The 17,968-nt window shown below is 37.8% G+C and overlaps 1 protein-coding gene across 1 annotated transcript in view; it reads right to left on the bottom strand.

Annotated features, from left to right (window-relative positions):
- TBC1D22A (TBC1 domain family member 22A) overlaps positions 1 to 17,968 on the bottom strand; it is a 171,424-nt gene that overhangs the window by 99,221 nt on the left and 54,235 nt on the right. Inside the window, exon 9 of the mRNA XM_069849907.1 lies at positions 14,284 to 14,393. Coding sequence (XP_069706008.1) covers positions 14,284 to 14,393 — 110 coding nt within the window. The remainder of the gene's footprint in view (positions 1 to 14,283; positions 14,394 to 17,968) is intronic.

The raw sequence follows: 17,968 nt of genomic DNA, 5'->3' as shown, positions 1-17,968 counted from the left end.
AAGCACCGCTCTCCCTTGCTTGGCTGAGCTCAAGGTCTGGAGCTTCTGCCACAGGGGGAGGCGATGCCATGGTGGGTGCTGCCACGTGGCAAGAGCAGCCCGACATGCACTGGGGGGGTCGGACGGGCCTTATAAAAGAACTCGCAAGGAGCCACGGGGTGGCTTTCAGTCCCACGCTCTCACTCTCTCTCTCACCCATCACTTCAATCGGACCAGCCTGGGCCCCACAGACCGGAAGAAGCAGATGCTATGACCACGCATGTCCAATAACTGCTGCTGCCATTGATGTGGACATTTCTTTCCTTCTCTTTCTCTCTCCTTCTCTCTGTCTCCCTCCTGTTACCTTACAGTGCACGTGTTGGATTGGATCCAAGTGACCTCGGCTGCGTTCGGGGAACAGATTGTGCTCTGAACAGCTTGGGATTTGTTCCTGTAACTTTGGGAAGTCGCACCCCTATGTCTCGTCTGTGCACCCCAGTATTTTCGTCTGTTTATGTTTGCCAGAGCCAGAATAAATATTGCTTTTGATTGCTTTTGACTCTCACACCCTGAGAGTGACCTTGTTGGCCTCCAGATCACTGGACGGATAAATGACTCCCTCAGTCATACCTGGAGGCAAGCGTGTGGCTTGTGGATCTGGGGCTGGACACTTAGAAAATATTTTCAAGTTTGAAAATGCAACTTTTCCTGTCTACACATGAGAAATTCTAACATTTTAGATCCGTTGTCCTTTTGCACCCATTTATATTATTTAAAAATATATAGAAGTAACTTCACAGTATTAAAAATTGTTCCCTAGGTTCAGAAAATGAAACAAACTTGCAACTAAGCTAAGAACCTTAAGGAAACAATGCCCTCTAATACAGGAGCTTACTGCACACATGACCACTACTACAGTTACTATTGTGAACACATTCCATTTTGAAAATATAGACTTTTCAGGCTTTCAGCTAAACAAATTCCTCTATCTTTTTCTTTAAATAGTTGATGATGGGATAACTTGAAGAGAAGAAGAAATCTGAAGAGGAAAGGAAACAACCTTGTATTGTATCACGGAAGAAGAAACAGAGCCAAAGCAAAAAAAAAATACCGTCAATAATGGCTGCAGCCAAGCACAAGCATAAGCACCATGTTTCTCGTCTTTTCAAGTAACACAAGCTGTTCACCAAAAATGTACTGATGAAAATTTCAGAATCTTTTACAGAAGCAAATATAAAGTTCTGACATAGTCATCACGTGTTGTTTGCTTTTTTTTCACACAGTTTTATTAGTCAGAGCTTTTAAACATAAAGGATAACTTAAGCAATCTGTATATGGCATACCCAGGCATTCATTTTCCCTACTGATATATACTTAAGAATTCCTATGCCTCAATTTAAGTGTGTGCAATTATATCATCACATGAACAAAACAACTGAAAAAAGGCTTTCGGAAGTTGTATATTTTTCTTATTATGTCAGAAAAGGATCTTTTCCATTTTATTTTTTAAACGCATTTAGGCACTTAAATCCTCTAAGTAAACTTCTATTAAAAATCTTTGTTTGCTCTGCTCTAGGAGTCGTGCAAAAAGATGAAGGCAATTGGGAGGGAAGTGTGACAGATCATAATAGATCATGACAGCCAACATAATATATTAACACTATCAATGGTAGGCACAATTTATAAAAAACTTTTCTTGAAGCTGCAAATTATAATGTAAATTAAATCTTAAATACAGTTCAGGAGAGAGAGAGAGAGAGCTCAAGCACCAGGATAAAAACACAAGTGTGCTGGAGCATCCTGTTTGCACATATTCCATAACATGTTCCATAACCACTCCAAAATACTTCCTGTAAAAGAAAATCTTTCAACCTTTCTACTTATTAAGCCTAACTTTTGGAAACTTAAAATTTCCTAAGCAATATGAAAGAAGTTTACAAAACACTGCAGGCCAAGATTTTCTACATTGAAAAACGTATCTTACTGAACTGGATGGAAAAAGCAACTTATTATTAAAAAGCAGGTACTGATTCATGCATTATAATAGTGTCCATTGTCTTGGAATCAAAGACTAAATCTGCTACGGGGCTATGTAATCAAATCTCAATTTTACGCAAGTGGATGTACTACAAGTTACATTAACTGTTAAAGCAGAAATAAAACAAGTGCTAGGGGTATATTTTTGGATTATGGCATAGGTCAGTGAACAGTTTAAATCTAGGTAACAGCTAGAAATCATAAATATGGACATTTACAATCCCAAAAGTTGATGCCGTAAATTTTATGTAGAATATAAAATATTTTTATTCTCGAGCAAACTGACAGTACAGTATATTTCATCTAAAACACAGAAAGCAATGCCTTTTATATAAGTATTCAGAACTGACTATAAATAGACTTGTTCTCTTCCTGAAAATCTTACTCTCAATCACAGGCTAAAAAACTGCGTTACTGGCTTCCAAAGAGAGACAGACTCCTTGAGACCACTGCGCTAAAGAAAAACTACAGCCTTCAGGACAAATCCTCACGATGCCTTCAAGTTTCTACTGCCTGAAAACGCAAAAAAGAATCACAGAATCATAGAAACACCATGTTGGAAAAGACCTCTTAGATCACAAAGTCCAATAATTCCTATCGATCATTAAACCAAGCCCCTCAGCACCTCATCCACCTGTCTTTTAAATACCTCCAGGGAAGGTGACTCAACCACCTCCCTGGGCAGCCTGTTCCAGTGCCCAATGACCCTTTCTGTGAAAAACTTCTTTCTGATGTTCAGCCTGAACCTCCCCTGGCGCAGCTTGAGGCCATTCCCTCTTGTCCAGTCCCCTCCCTGTCACCTGGGAGAAGAGGGCAGCCCCCCCTCTCTACAACCTCCTTTCAGGTAGTTGTAGAGAGCAACGAGGTCTCCCCTCAGCCTCCTCTTCTCCAGGCTAAACAACCCCAGCTCCCTCAGCCACTCCTCGTGAGACTTGTTCTCCAGCCCCTTCAACAGGTTCATCGCTCTTCTCTGGACTCGTTCCAGAGCCTCAACATCCTTCTTGTAGCAAGGGGCCCAGAACTGAACGTATGATTCAAGGTGCAGTCTCACCAGTGCCAAGAACAGGGGCAGAATAACCTCCCTGGACCTGCTGGTCACGCCGTTTCTGATACAGGCCAAGATGCCATTGGCCTTCTTGGCCACCTGGGCACACTGCTGGCTCATGTTCAGACAGCTGTCAATCTAAACTCACAGGTCTTTCTCCTCCAGGCAGCTCTCCAGCCACTCTTCCCCTAGTCTGTAGCACTGCACAGGGTTGTTGTGCCCCAAGTGCAGGACCCGGCATTTGGCCTTGTTCAACCTCGTGCCATTGGACTCAGCCCAGCGGTCCAGCCTGTTCAGATCCCTTTGCAGAGCCTCCCTACCCTCCAGCAGATGGACATTTCCTCCCAGCTTAGTGTTTTCTGTAAACTTGCTAAGAGTACATTCGACACCTTCATCCTGGTTATTGATAAAGATATTGAACAGGACTGGACCCAGCAGGTATTGTTACAAACTTAAAATTGGATACTGGGCCAAACAAAAGAACCACCTTGTTTTTTCCCCTTTAAGAGCAGTGAGCAGCAAATGGCTATAGCAGAAGGCAAGAGTTAAGTAAGACCACAGGGACATGCTTGCAGCAATTATTCAATTTCCAGTTTACAGCCTGACAATTCCCTAAGCCGAAGTGGTATCTCAGTAGCTTAAAGACTTTCCTTCAACCAAATTCAAACTCTTCAGGTCCTGAACACATGTAAAGTGCTTTTCATCCTTTCACAAGTAGCCCTGTGGCTTACTTAAAGTATTATGAGATAATATCTAGGTCTTGTATCAGAAGAGATGGAAAGCAATGACTTCCTACTCACCTTCTTGATGCAGCTCATAATTATAAAGACTTCTACTACATTCCTCCACTTAGCCAAGTCATGCAAGTTGAAGAACCTAATCCATCACACAGAAACTGTTCCATACCTTGGATCACGCTTACCTTTCTCCATTTTTTTTTTCATACTTTCAATCCATCATTTCAAAATGAGATGGTCAGAAGAGATTTGAATAGTATACAGCTTGCAGAGAACAAGCTTAATCTAGGTTTTAAAAGTAGCAAAGCAATGGTTTTGCTTTCAAGGATTACTTACATCAACACTTTTCCTATCTACCTGGTAAAAGGCAATGCTTCTAGTATGGATTCTCAGCTTCTTTAAGAACTTTTTCTAAAGGATATTTTGAAATGCAATATAACAGTACAGTTGTTTACAGGTTCATCAATTCCTTCCAAAAGCTTCCAGATTTGTGCTGCTTTACAGGATTTATTACAAAAAAAAAGGTAGCTTTTATCCTTTAATCATTAATTCTGTTTATTTTTATACTTTCTGCAAACTTTTCTGATATGTATGTCTAAGTGTCTGTGCTCCCCTGAATACCCTTGAAACCCTTTCCAAAATCTGATGTCATATCCACCCCATTCCATTCTTCTCCTATCAAAGCAGCTTTGAGCATTGATCTTCTTGTTTACCCATTACCATAGACCTTCATAGGAGATAATCACAGGTACATTTCAAACTGAGTAGAGTTAGAAACTGCTTATGAAATTCTTACTAGGCACCCTATGCACAGTATCCTTGTGATGCATTCCATCTTCTCTAACTGATGGGGAGGACTGGAACTCCTCCAGTGACCAAGCAAGTCACTAGAAATTTTAGGAGAGTCCCAAAAGATCTCTCATGAACAGGCACTAGGTCCAAACTAAATTGCTTTCATGTAAAGCTTATTGTTGTGGCATAATTCTACTATACAATTCAGCAATATCACTGGAGATTTAATTGCAATTTTTCTAAATGAATGCCCAACTTCTACTTTGCAAAGCAGACATTGATGCTGTAAGACTCAGGCTCATTGTTAACTACAAATTCAATGTACATAGACAAGTTTGAAGGATCATTTATTAAAAAAATCTACTCTGTTGACATTTTTAATCTCAGATTTTGTAGATCAAGACTTGTAAGATAAACTTTGAAACACTCTGTCGCCAGATCATCAATAACCACAATACAGTCCTTAGCTGCTCAGAATAAATCTACTCAATCACACAGGAAGATCACAGCAGATACGCACTTTTTTTTTTTACATTTTAACGATTCCAAGTTTTAAACAGACAACAGAAGACATATTTTAATTACTGTCACAGAAAAAGAACAGGACTAACACAATTCTGTTAATTACATTACAACAGCTTGTAATTACAACTACTCTACTGCTTGAGTTTGTTTATTAACTTCCTAGTGTTCAAGAAAATGTATGTTTTCTCCTTCAAGTACTAATAAAGTCTTCAAAGAACCCTATGAAGAAGAGCTTCAAACAAGACTTTGAAGATCTGAAGGTCTTTCGGAAAACGAAAAGTCACACAGAATGACACAATACTGCATGTGTTTTGCCCTCAAAAAGTCTGCCTTTAATAGTATTCATTCTTATCACTAATTTATGTGTATTCCATGTAAGAACATTCTCTTGAACTGAAGAAGGTAAAACCTGCTTACAGAAATATTTCTGGACTCTTGTTCTACTTTGAAACTTCATTTCCTCCACTCTAAGTTTAAAACACTATAAACCAGTATTCACTCCAACAGACTATGCAAGAAAAATTGAAGCAGAGAACTGAGCATGAATACAGAAAGGATTCTAGATAGAAGTACCTGTTGTGACTTCAGAAGCCACCTGTTATGTGAGCCTCATACATACAGCAGACATGCAGATGGGGTAACAGAGAGGGGTATCGTCTGATAAGTGATTACTAAAAATGCTTCAGTTGTCCATTTCTCATTAGAAGCAACGTCATTCTAGAACAGGCACAAATGCCTGCCCTAAATGCAGAACCTATCTGTCATAAAATTTCTCATTTTTTCTGACCTTCCAATTAGTATCTTGGCTTGGAAAAAAGGACATTTGAATTAAAAAATGTTCATAACATATAAGCAATTTTATGGAAGCCACTGATAATGAAAAGAACCAGAATAATCTCAAGCTATTGTTTATTCATCAGAATAGAGCTCTCCATTCAATAATAAACCGACTTACAGCAAGATTGAGCAACTCGTTTGCAATCATCAGCAATCAACCCTAAAATTAAACATACAATCGTTCATAGTTTTACAACACAACTTGCACTTAAATTCTAAAATAAAAAGCTGTTCATTTTATAAGTGTTTTAAAACACAATTCTGATCAAGTAATCCATTGTTTTTCCTTAGAGTAGTTGTAGATTCAAGAAAAATAAAATCGGTTTTCTGTCTTTCGCAGAATCCAAGCTGGACAAGACACTAGCATAAGATGAACAATCTGGATTTCTGGAAGTTAATGAACAGCTATTACCATATAGAATTCCTATCTCACAGACAGAGTTAGAGCAATAGCAGCTGCAGAAACAGACAGAGTATGACTATGCAGCTAAAACATTAGACAAACTACGCAAAGAAGTAACTACAGCTAGCATTTCTGACAGTTCCTGACAGGACCTCCACCTTTCTAAAACATACATTTCTGACTGGCCCTAGGATCTGTTTATGCAGAAATTGGAGCACAATTGCAGTACAGTCTTTCAGTATCAGCTATGCAATGATACTAGAGACTCTGAAGACTGCTTGAGAGACAGTTATATCATCTATCACATTTTCCTTGAATATACCGCATTTGTGGTGCTATGTTCAGCATGAAGTGAGGAGGAAAGACTATTTTCTCCATTTAGGTAAGCTTATCAGAAGCATTAGGCTGATGCGCACCCAGAAATCCTAAACAAGCTATCACTACATTTGTACATGGAGACCCTGAGGTACCTGTGACACAGAAACTTATCCTGTGCATGACAGCACATATGCAAGAGACACACGGTTCCCATCAAGAGATCGACACAGTACATATTCCTTATATCTATGTTGGCTAGCAAACCCACATTCTCAGAAAACAGATCTGCTGTTTACTATAAGCCCACACTGGCTATCCAAATGAATTGCAGACTTAATCCAGAAATTTGTCTTACAAGAGTTTCATGAGAAGATACAAATAAAACTACCTTCAACCTATTATTTTCCTCTAAAATAAAGCTTTGGAATGTCTTGTGAAGAACTTCCAGAAGAGCTAGCATAAGTTATTTCTATACATACTTTATACTCAACTTTATACTCAACGTTTGAGCTCCATATCCAAGTTATTTATCTGTTCCCACAAACCTCTGAAAGGCTTTCCAACCAGCCAGCCATCCCTCTTTCCTCCTTGCTTCCGTCCTTCCTTCCTTCCTTCAAACATAAGGTACACATTAGAAACAACTTCCCATAATTCAGTAGCAAGAAAGAACTTTGCAGATCATAACCCTGGCTATTGAATCAGCCAGAGATATAGGTAATGCACAGGACAGGCAATATTCAGGATACTCCAGTCCCTGGAAATTAATTATCTCCCTTTTATTCTAAAAATCTCCTCCACTCTGATAAACAATGATATTAGGATTTTATTGCTATTTTTAATACATCTGCTTAGATCATTATGCAATGCACGTATTTCCTCTTTTGTTATTTTACTTCCAACATACTTGAAGCTAAAATGAAGAGCTATACTCTATTTTATACATTAACATTTCACTTTCAGATGGCACAGATCAGCGTGAACTTTTTACTTGAATGCTAACACGACTCTGTTGACCAAAGTGTTATAAAGGATGATTTAGTAATAAAAAAAAAAGCGCTAATTAAAATGGATATGTAGGAATGTCTACTTAATTTAATGGAAAAATACTTATCCCATAAGTTCTAGTTTTCCCATATGCACAGCCATTATTCCTGCAGGTGAAAATGCAAAAACACTCATGCATCACCTACAGCTTAGAAGTGTTCTAAAGGCAACCAGCATAAGCATGCTAGTAGAACATCATAAGCATGGTAGAATATCATCTGAAACATTTTATCTTTTGATTTTTCAACTTGAAATGGAATACAAAGTATCTTTGGAAATTAACTAGCTATAAAAAACCCTAGGAATACTCAGAAACACACAGAATCAATAAGTTGGAAAGACCCACTGGATCATGGAGTCCAATTTTAGAATTTCTAACTTGTTTTCTTGAAATAATTAAGAAAAATTACAGTGAGGTATTATCATAGAATCACCAGGTCGGAAAAGACCCCCAGGATCATCGAGTCCAACCATTCCTATCAAACACTAAACCATGCCCCTCAGCACCTTGTCCACCCGTGCCTTAAACACCTCCAGGGAAGGTGACTCAACCACCTCCCTGGACAGTCTGTTCCAGTGTCCATTGATCCCTTTCTGTGAAAAATTTTTTTCTGATATCTAGTCTGAGCCTCCCCTGCCGCAGCTTGAGGCCATTCCCCCTTGTCCTATTCCCTTCTTGGGAGAAGAGGCCAGCACCCTCCTCTCTACAACCTCCTTTCAGGTAGTTATAGAGAGCAATGAGGTCTCCCCTCAGTCTCCTCTTCTCCAGGCTAAACAACCCCAGCTCTCTCAGCCACTCCACATGAGACTTGTTCTCCAGCCCCCTCACCAGCTTTGTTGCTCTTCTCTGGACTCGCTCCAGAGCCTCAACATCCTTCTTGTGGTGAGGAGCCCAGAACCGAACACAGGATTCGAGGTGCGGTCTCATCAGTGCCGAGTACAGAGGGAGAATAACCCCCGTGGAACTGCTGGTCACATCATTTCTGATACGAGCCAAGATGCCATTGGCCTTCTTGGCGCCCTGGGCACACTGCTGGCTCATGTTCAGTCGCTGTCAACCAACACCCCCAGGTCCCTCTCCTCCAGGCAGCTTTCTAGACAGACTTCTCCTAGTCTGTAGCACTGCATAGGGTTGTTGTGCCCCAAGTGCAGGACCCAGCATTTGGCTTTGTTCAACCTCACGGCATTGGTCTCAGCCCAGCGGTCCAGTCTGTTCAGATCTCTTTGAAGAGCCTCCCTGCCCTCCAGCGGATCGACACTTACACCCAGCTTAGTGCCATCCACAAGCAAATATCATTCTGGGTCAAAAGATACAAAAATTGCAGCACATAGTCATGAAGCACTGAAAAGGAAAACCATAACAGCATATCATTATCTAAAATTGACTGCTACAGGACAGTATATACTGCTACAGATTACAGGATGAACTGACATCTTCAGGAGAGAGAAATTTATTAAAAAGCAGCGAAATTGTGATCAGACTTATGAGTAACCACTTAGGAACTTGTAATAAGAGAGAAAAAAATGAGAAAGAAGATGTGAAGTAATTTGAGAACACAAAACAGATTAAACTATTGTGCTATATCAAATATTAACTACTGGAAAAGTTCTGCAAAAGAAAAATGAGCAATATTACCTCTAACTGGAAACAAAGACATATTTGCATAGAAACTCCCAGGTCACCAAAACCCAGCATGAGTGAATCTGCTGAAGCAACAGATGATTTCATCAAGTTTCTTATTACTTCTCTAGTGTAAGAACTGTAAGCATGTCAGGAAGTGATTATCAAGCTACTCCAAGCCAATACTACACTGTCTTCTATTCTACAGGTCCCTGTGGTTCAAGGATTTGCTGTTATATTAAAAATACGGAGTCATATTAGATAAAGAAGGGAGGGGGGTAAGATGAGACAGGAAAGGAGAAATGATACATATGATGTGCAGCAAAACTCAAACAAGAAATACTATTTCCTAATAACACCTCTGACAATTCTGGAATCAAGAAAATTAGACGGACTGGATGGGTTGGAAAAATAAATGAGTTTTCTGTTAAGAATAATAAAGGGATACAAATACAATCATTTTTCCATTACACTCTTGTGTGTTGGAAAGAAATACAGAAAAAAAAATATGTATCTAGCTCATATTAGTCAAAAACTTTCACAACAAGACCCTAATTGTTATCACAGTACACTCATTAAACTTATCCAATACCAGTAGGCCAACATCAAATTGAATCCTAAATTGAAATGAATCAATGGATACATTCTGCAGATTGCACTTATCCTCACATGTCACATCTTGCTCTTCTCCACAAATCCTTGCACAGTTTATTCAGACATTTCAGACAAAGTATCAGGAGCCATACATGTGTCTATTATATTTTCACAGTAAAAAGGAAACTCGGGAGCACTAGTCTTATTTGGGACTTTCCTTTGGCTTTGTATTTTTATGTTGTCTGGTTCAGTGGCTTTGAGAGAAAAGCAGTTTTTCCTAGTTGGCTGTAAAGACATTCCATTATCTATAGTAGATCACAGAAAATACTAAAGGAGCATTACTGATGTAATTATTATTTCCAAAACACAATCAGCAGTAACTTTCTTGAGAAGTAGAGGCACTCAAGTAGATCATCCAGAATACTGCATATTGGCAACAAGCTTGATAAATCAAGAATCTACAGCCATTAGAGTAATCTATGTCTTAGCTCTCATAATCCTGCCTTGGCCCTACTGTGTAGTACTACCCATTTCTCTGCCACATTACCTATTCTAGGTGTTCACCCCTTCAACCAACCAGTGTTTTTTTTGTTTTGCCATGTTGACAGGCAGTTTAGCTCATGAATCAGCTTACAACAGGTATCACTCAGCAAGGGATAAACAGGAATGAGCTTTGAGGTGCAGGCTTGAGCACAGGATTACTACGACTGGATGTGTATCAGCTTACATAATTTAGGGCACGATTTGATCTTAAGTTTAGTGATTCCAGGTCCCATCTCACCCAACCACATCTAGTTCTAGACCCAGTGGATTTGGTGACAGTGCATCCAGGAAGCAAATGAGTTAAATTCATAGAATCATACAATAATTTGGGTTGGAAAGGAACTTTAAAGAGTGCCTTGTCCAACACCTTGTCATCCATTGTCAGGGACATCTTTCACTAGACCAGGTTGCTTAAAGCCATATTAAACCTGATATTGAACACTTAAAGGGATGGAACATCAACTACTTCTCGGTGCTCCCTCATAATGAAAACATTTATTCCTTACGTCCAATCTAATTCTACCCTCTTTCAGTTTAAAACTATTGCCCTTAGTCCTGTCTTTGTAGTCCCTTACTGGTAAAAAGACTCTCTCCATCTTTTCTATAAACCATATTTAAGTACTGAAAGGTTACAATAACATCTCCACAGAGCATTCTCTCCTCTATGCTGCATAACGTCAACTCTCTCAGCGTTACTTTATAAGAGGTGATCCATTCCTCTGATCATCTTCGTGGCCTTCCTCTGTACCTGCTTCAACAGGTCCATGTCTTTCCTGTTCTGGGGACCCCTGAACAGGATGCAGTACTGTAGGTAGGGTCTCACCAGAGCAGAGCAGAGGGTGAGAATCACCTCCCTCAGCCTGCTGGCCACAAATCTTTTGATGCAGCTCAGGACAAGATTGGCTTTCTGGACTGCAGGCACACATTGCTGGTTCATATTTCTCATCCACCAGTACCCCAAATTCCTTCTCTTCTGTGTTGCTCTCAATTCGTTCATCCCCCTAAACTGTATTGATGCCAGTGATTGCCCTGACTCAGGTATAGGACCTCACACCTGGCCTTGTTGAACTTTATGAAGTTCATATGGGCCCACCCCTCAAGCCTGTTAAAATCCCTCTGGACTGCATCATCCCTTCAGTAAAACAATCTTTATTCTCTGGCATTTTTCATCGCCTTCCTTTCAATGAGCTAATTTCTTGCAAAATTAGTTCTCACAACTTGCAACTACATAACACCTCTATCTGACAAGCAAAGCAGTTCCGATGAAGACAACCAAACCAGCAGAATGGTGGGGGGGAAGATCAAACCCTTTAATTCCAGAAAACACTCCACAGTTGTGTTGAATTAACAACATTAGTCACACCACTAGCATAATCTTTCAAGCCTACTTTTGATAGATGAGTGTATCCTTGAACACATACAATTGATAACCATATATAAGAGCTTAAATTTTCACTGATGCAGTTTAATTCCATTACAATTAGTTTCAATATTTTCTTTATCAATACTTGATTGTTTTGTATGAAAACAGAATTTTAAGGAGAAACTAAGTAATCTCTGAACTCCCCTTTATGGCAAAAAAAAAAAAAAAAACAAACCAAAGCAGCACGCTTGTGATAGACGCCGTTCCAGAAACAGGTAAAACAGCTGGGGGGCTTGCATCTCTTTACCCAGTTTTCTTCCTCTCAAGTAGATTTCAAGTTCTCACACACTTTTTGTCATGTGGTGAAATATTTTAGTAGTTCTGAGAGACTGAATAAGCAAAGAAGCTTTTTTTTATAGGAATCAACATAAGATGATGACCATGTTTTTCAATGATGTTTTTCAAGCAAAACATTTAGCTACTACTTATTTAACATTTAACCAGGAGAAATACATTTAAAATACCTTCAAAGGCCTTAAAGACTTCCAGGTTTTGACTCAATTCTATGACAATTTTGTCAAAAATAAACTCTACTACAAGTTTAAATTCACAATATGCCTTAGCCAACATACCTTGGCCAAAGAAACATTCATATCAAAATTTAAGTCGCAGGCAAGAATATGTTAAAGCACTTTCAAAAATCCTAAGTACTATAATGAAAGAAATATCTATCTATCAAAAAAAAAGGCAATCAAAATAAGGAATCTGGAAAATGTTAATTTAGATTCAGTGAAAAGTTATAGGAAATTTTATGGTTATTATCATCTTATGATCACTTACTAATGACTGGAGGATAGCCATTTTCCACACACAAGTTCAGCCTCCAGGGTGTTTACTACATTAAAACATTTTGGAGAAACAAAAACTCTAATTTTAAAGCTCTTGTCCAAAGTATTTCAAAACAAATGAAATTACATGGGACCTAGCAGAAGGATTGAATCCAATAAATGCAGCAGAAGCAGTTGTCCATCATCTCATTTTTAAGAGAATGTTAGTAATAAATCAGCCGAAGTCTTGCTATCCCTGCAAGGATTTCTATTATATCCAAAATAATACTAAAATTACTTCAAGGAGAAAATCATCTACACTAGACAAGTAGCTCACTTGAAAGTAGGGAATAAGCCAAAAGAAAAATTATGAACGTAAAAAAATAAAAGAATCAGCAGCAATATGCTAAGTATTTGTAACCATAATTTATTTTCAAATCAGCTCACTAAAAGCAGCAAATTAACCCTGGATGCCAACAAGTGCCTACGAAAATGTTTAAAAAAATTCTTTGTTGCCAGTGCAAAATGGAAATCATCACCTTTCAGAAACTTTCACATTTCTAGCAAAGATCAATTTTGGTCTCAGAGCAATCCAGGAATTCACAGTGACTATTATATCCATATATTCCAACCTTACAAAATTAGATGATTTTTACAATCTAGCAAGATTCAAAATGTTTATCTTAAATGAGACAGACCTGAAAAGCAGGCATATAATATTATGGAGATAGCATATGATACCTACTGCAACACAAAAAAGACTATACACAAAAGACAATAACATTTAATCCAGGGAACTTCTTTGTAAACTGGAAAGCCCAAAGTTTCTGCTTTACTGCACATCAACATTGCAGCATAAAGTGTTTAAATATGCTAAATTTTAATATGCTAAATTTTAAATAAATTTTACATTCCCATTTAACATATGGTAGATCATATGGACTCCTCCCTCAACTAAATGCAAGATGTTCAGCTACATATTTACCATTTCTTACAGAACCTTCTAATCTTCATAAACTTAAATGTCACCAAATGTTAACACATACACACAAATCCACCATTCTTAATCTGTAATCCATTGGATTTAACAGCAAATTGTGTCCACATTTATAGCTTCTCCACATAGAAAAAAATAAAACAGTCAGAGAAGTTGCATAAGTATCAAGTTTAAACAGACGTTTTTAAAATGTGAAAATAATCTCAGGAACTATTACAAGAACAGTTGTTCATAGGTTGCTGTATTAATGACTTAAAAATTAGTAAATAAGCCGGCTTTTCATCACCTCTGTGCGACCATTTTATTTGGAGAACTGAGCAAACATTCTCCATGCTTGGTGACTGAGGTGCACAACATGCCTTTAGAATGGGAGATTTCAACTCTCCTCTAGAACGTCGTGCTACAAAGAAGTATGCAGACAATCATGAAAAGAAGCTGCACATTTTCTTTTCCTTATTCTTTCTTAATACTATGCCAAACTTGCAGCAGATTTCTCCAAGGGAAAAATCTAATTCTCCTGTTTTTCATAAACGTACTCTTTCTCAACAGCCTTAAAGAAGTTCAAAGGCATGACATTAATCAGTTAACTCCATTACTTACAGACAGGAAAAATCAATTTACCTGAATACCATCAAGCAACTTGCTCATGCACCAGTAACTGTCAGCTTCTATGTTCTGCAGCACTTCTTCAGGCAGACTGGAAACATCAAAATTTTCCACTTCTTCTTCTTCTGTTTCACGAAAATAGAGAGAAAGGTAAGTCAATGAAGTGCATAGAATAAATAAAGCAAGTATGAGGAAAGTAACTGAAAACAAAGACAACCACCACTTATCTTCTGCTCAGAAACTTTGATGCACATTTACTTTAACAGGGACTAAATGAATCATTTATTGCTCAACTGTGTCATCTAATGGCTTTAAATGTTAATGAATACTTAATTTCCTGCAGACTAAAAATCTCAAATCACACCCGGTTAACCAGAATTAATATATAATAAATTACTTCATTCTAAAAATTTCCCACCTCAAAGAGGATCATGAGGAACACTTTGAGAGCCCTCAAGTTATGTATGAACAATCTCTGCAGAACATGTCTATGCCTGCACCATGCACATCATAATACATTACCAGCCTTGACAGAAGAGAAAGCACAGAAGAATACTTTTCAGAAAGACAGTGAAACTGATTTAGAAAGCTTTTCAAGAAGGATTTGTTTTTCAGGAAAGAATTCGGTACCAGAAGAAAATCAAACAAAAGGAAATAGATGATTCCTATCCTCCATCCCAAAAAAACCTTGTGATCCTCAGTACTGGAAAAGCACAAAATCCCAGTGTTATCTAATTCATGGAAACTGAGTCTTTCACGCAAGTACATTCAGAGAAATTCACATTTCTCTATGTACCTGAGCCACATTGTTGTGGTTTTGTGGTTTTTTTTGCTTTTTTAAATATTGCATCTGAATTAATCAATTTTGAAAAGAGCACAGAATATGTTGCTCTGCCAGCTAATTCCCAAAGCTCCCATACAGCCTCAGAAGAGATTTTAACATGAGCTGGTAACACTCATCATTCACAGCCACAGTTTCGTCTCAAGGAGGGGAAGGTGCAGAGACAGAGATGTTTGATTCTACCCAAACAGAGTATGATGTACCAAAGAAGGAACTTCCTCCATTACACAACTGCAAGATAGCACAGGCTAAACAGTAAGAAAAAAAAAAAAGTAATATCTTAAAACTCTATTATCTGTCTCGTAGCTTTGCAGTATATCATTATACCTTAACTAGTAGACAAGAGTTGCAAGCTGCTACTAAAGCATTCTTGTCTGCACTAGTGTCTACATATGGGTGTCTGTCTTCTAAGGGATCATTTGGTTTGGATCATGAAATATAAAGAGCTGTAGGACAGGGAGATTTGGTCATGCTAACAAAACGTTACTTAACATATTGGGAAACCTGATAAGTAAGACAGGGGATTGCAGGAAAGGCTCCATAAAATAAAAGCACATAATGATCTCTGAGGTGGCAAGACTGTAAACAATGCACTAGTAGCCACTTACTGGTTATTAAAGGAATGTCACCTTCACGTTGAAGGTGAAAAGCCCTTTTTAATAGTTCAGATACGAAAATGAAGGATTAATATTCCCCTTAATTTAGAAGATAAAGACTTTTTCAGACAGAAAATATGATGACTCAGTTATCTTCTACAGCAGGAATAATTTTTTGGTATATTCTATACATGTTAACTCAAAAAACGTTTTACAGTTATACAGGTTTTTAAACATTCATAAACTAGTGTCCCAGAAGGAAAAAAGTCTAGTTAGTATTTTTTATTTGCTTTTTAATATTTTAAACAGTAAAAAAAGCAACCCATTCTCTGCCTCACACGTCTACAGAAAAAATGAAGTAGAGTTCCTCATATTTATACAAAACACAAACATATATTGAACTTCATCCCCCTTGAAAGTACCAGCCTTCAGGCCCTCCTTCACAAAACACTTGCTGAAAGAATAAGATTACAAGCTGGTGTGTTACTTCGCAAATTTCCTGCCTTCGAGGATCTTTTCTTTTCACATTTCTGAACCAAAAGGAAGTTATAAACTGTAGCACAGCACAATAACGCTTCTACAGGTGAGCATGAAAAGATAACAAATTAAAAAGACTTTTTATCTTCTTTTTCTCATCTTTCTTATCTCTTTCTTTGTCCTTCTCTTTCAAATTCTACCATTTCACAATATATACACTCATACCAGGATTTAAACCAATAAAAAACAGCTGAAGAGGCATCTAACCACCGAAGGTGCGTGTCTTCACCTCCCTTCACAGCCAATGCAGAAAACCAAGCAGTGACAGAGCATTACCTGTCTTGTTCTAAAGTAGAAAACTGAAATAAATCAGATGAATAAATTTTATTTCTTCATAATAGCTATAACTTGAATTTAAAAAAATTCTCTCACAATGCAAACCTCTAAACTGTGGAAGTCTAAACTTAGCTGAAATAGTACTTTAAACGCCCATCAAAAGAATTCCCATCCTGTGACTGAACTATCTACAACAAGCCAAAATGACAGACTTCAAGAATAAAACAGCAGTTTCGGAAACAAGGCTGAAGCAACCTGGACAGCAAAGACAGCCCAGTACTAATAACTTGGGAAAACTAGCTTTTAATGGTTCTAGTAAGGAAGGACTATATAACTAGAAAGATAAAAAAGGCAAAAAAATAAAAAGCATTTTCTCCCCCTCGCCCGCCAAAGGAGAATATAGCTTTTAAGAAACATCTTCCAATGGTCCCAATTACTTTTCATCACAAATATGTTCACCAAGCACAAAGAGGATGTCAGGACAGGCTCTCCTGAAAAGAACATAGCTCTGAAGTAGATTCACTATTCTAAGTGGAATTCTCATTATTCCACAGGGGAAAAAAAAAATTATTAGAGATGAAAAGGCAACTATTACCAAGTTCTTTCTGCTCTAGTTTCAGTGATCCTATAAATAAAGAGATATGGATAGCATTTAGATATCATCTAATTCTTTCACTGAAAGAATCCATAGTCCCTAAACATAAGGTCACAGAGCTGCAAGCTCAACCATTACAGAAATAAAAATAGCACTATTAGGAAGCATTCATCCAGCTTTCTTGTTCTGTCTCACCCTTTGGAAGAGACCTCCAAGAACACTGTGCTTTTCTGTGGTTTATACTGACTGATCTCGAGCATTTTCATAAACCTCCTAAATATAAAATAAATGTTCAGAATTTTTTCCAATTTTCACCCCCATTCTGCTTCTTGCACATCACAAAGTCATCTCTTCTAACATCAGATAATAAAGTTTTGAAATAGAAAAAAAAACCTAATTACATGTGTAAGACAACTTAATTGTATTGCAGTTATACACTAGAATTTTTTACCCTATGTAAAGCAACACTGAAAACTTTTGCTTAAAACTCCATAATCAAATATTTCAAAGAGTAAAACTAATTATTACTCCAAACTATATTAAAAAACATTTTCATTAGATCAGCTAGGAAGTATTATTTTGTTGTCATATTAACTTGTACTTTTTGATTTAAATGGCATACATGCCGAACAAGAAATTACACTGTGGAAGCCAGACTGACAGCAAAGCTAATAAAGAAGGCACAGCATCACAAATGCCACCAGGTGAGCAAGTGCTCAGAGATGTGTAACGATTTCTGCTGCAGCAATTCACCTTAACTTGCTGCACTTTACTGAGAAAGTTCAAAACTGACTGAATATCTGAATGACCCTTGTCCATACTACAGCTGAAATAAAAAAAGGCCATCCATTTTCA

This window comes from Phaenicophaeus curvirostris, chromosome 1 (genome assembly GCF_032191515.1).
Source record: "Phaenicophaeus curvirostris isolate KB17595 chromosome 1, BPBGC_Pcur_1.0, whole genome shotgun sequence".
Taxonomy (NCBI): domain Eukaryota; kingdom Metazoa; phylum Chordata; class Aves; order Cuculiformes; family Cuculidae; genus Phaenicophaeus; species Phaenicophaeus curvirostris.
The sequence above is the reverse complement of the archived record's forward strand: the minus strand, read 5'-3'. Positions and strand labels throughout refer to the sequence as shown.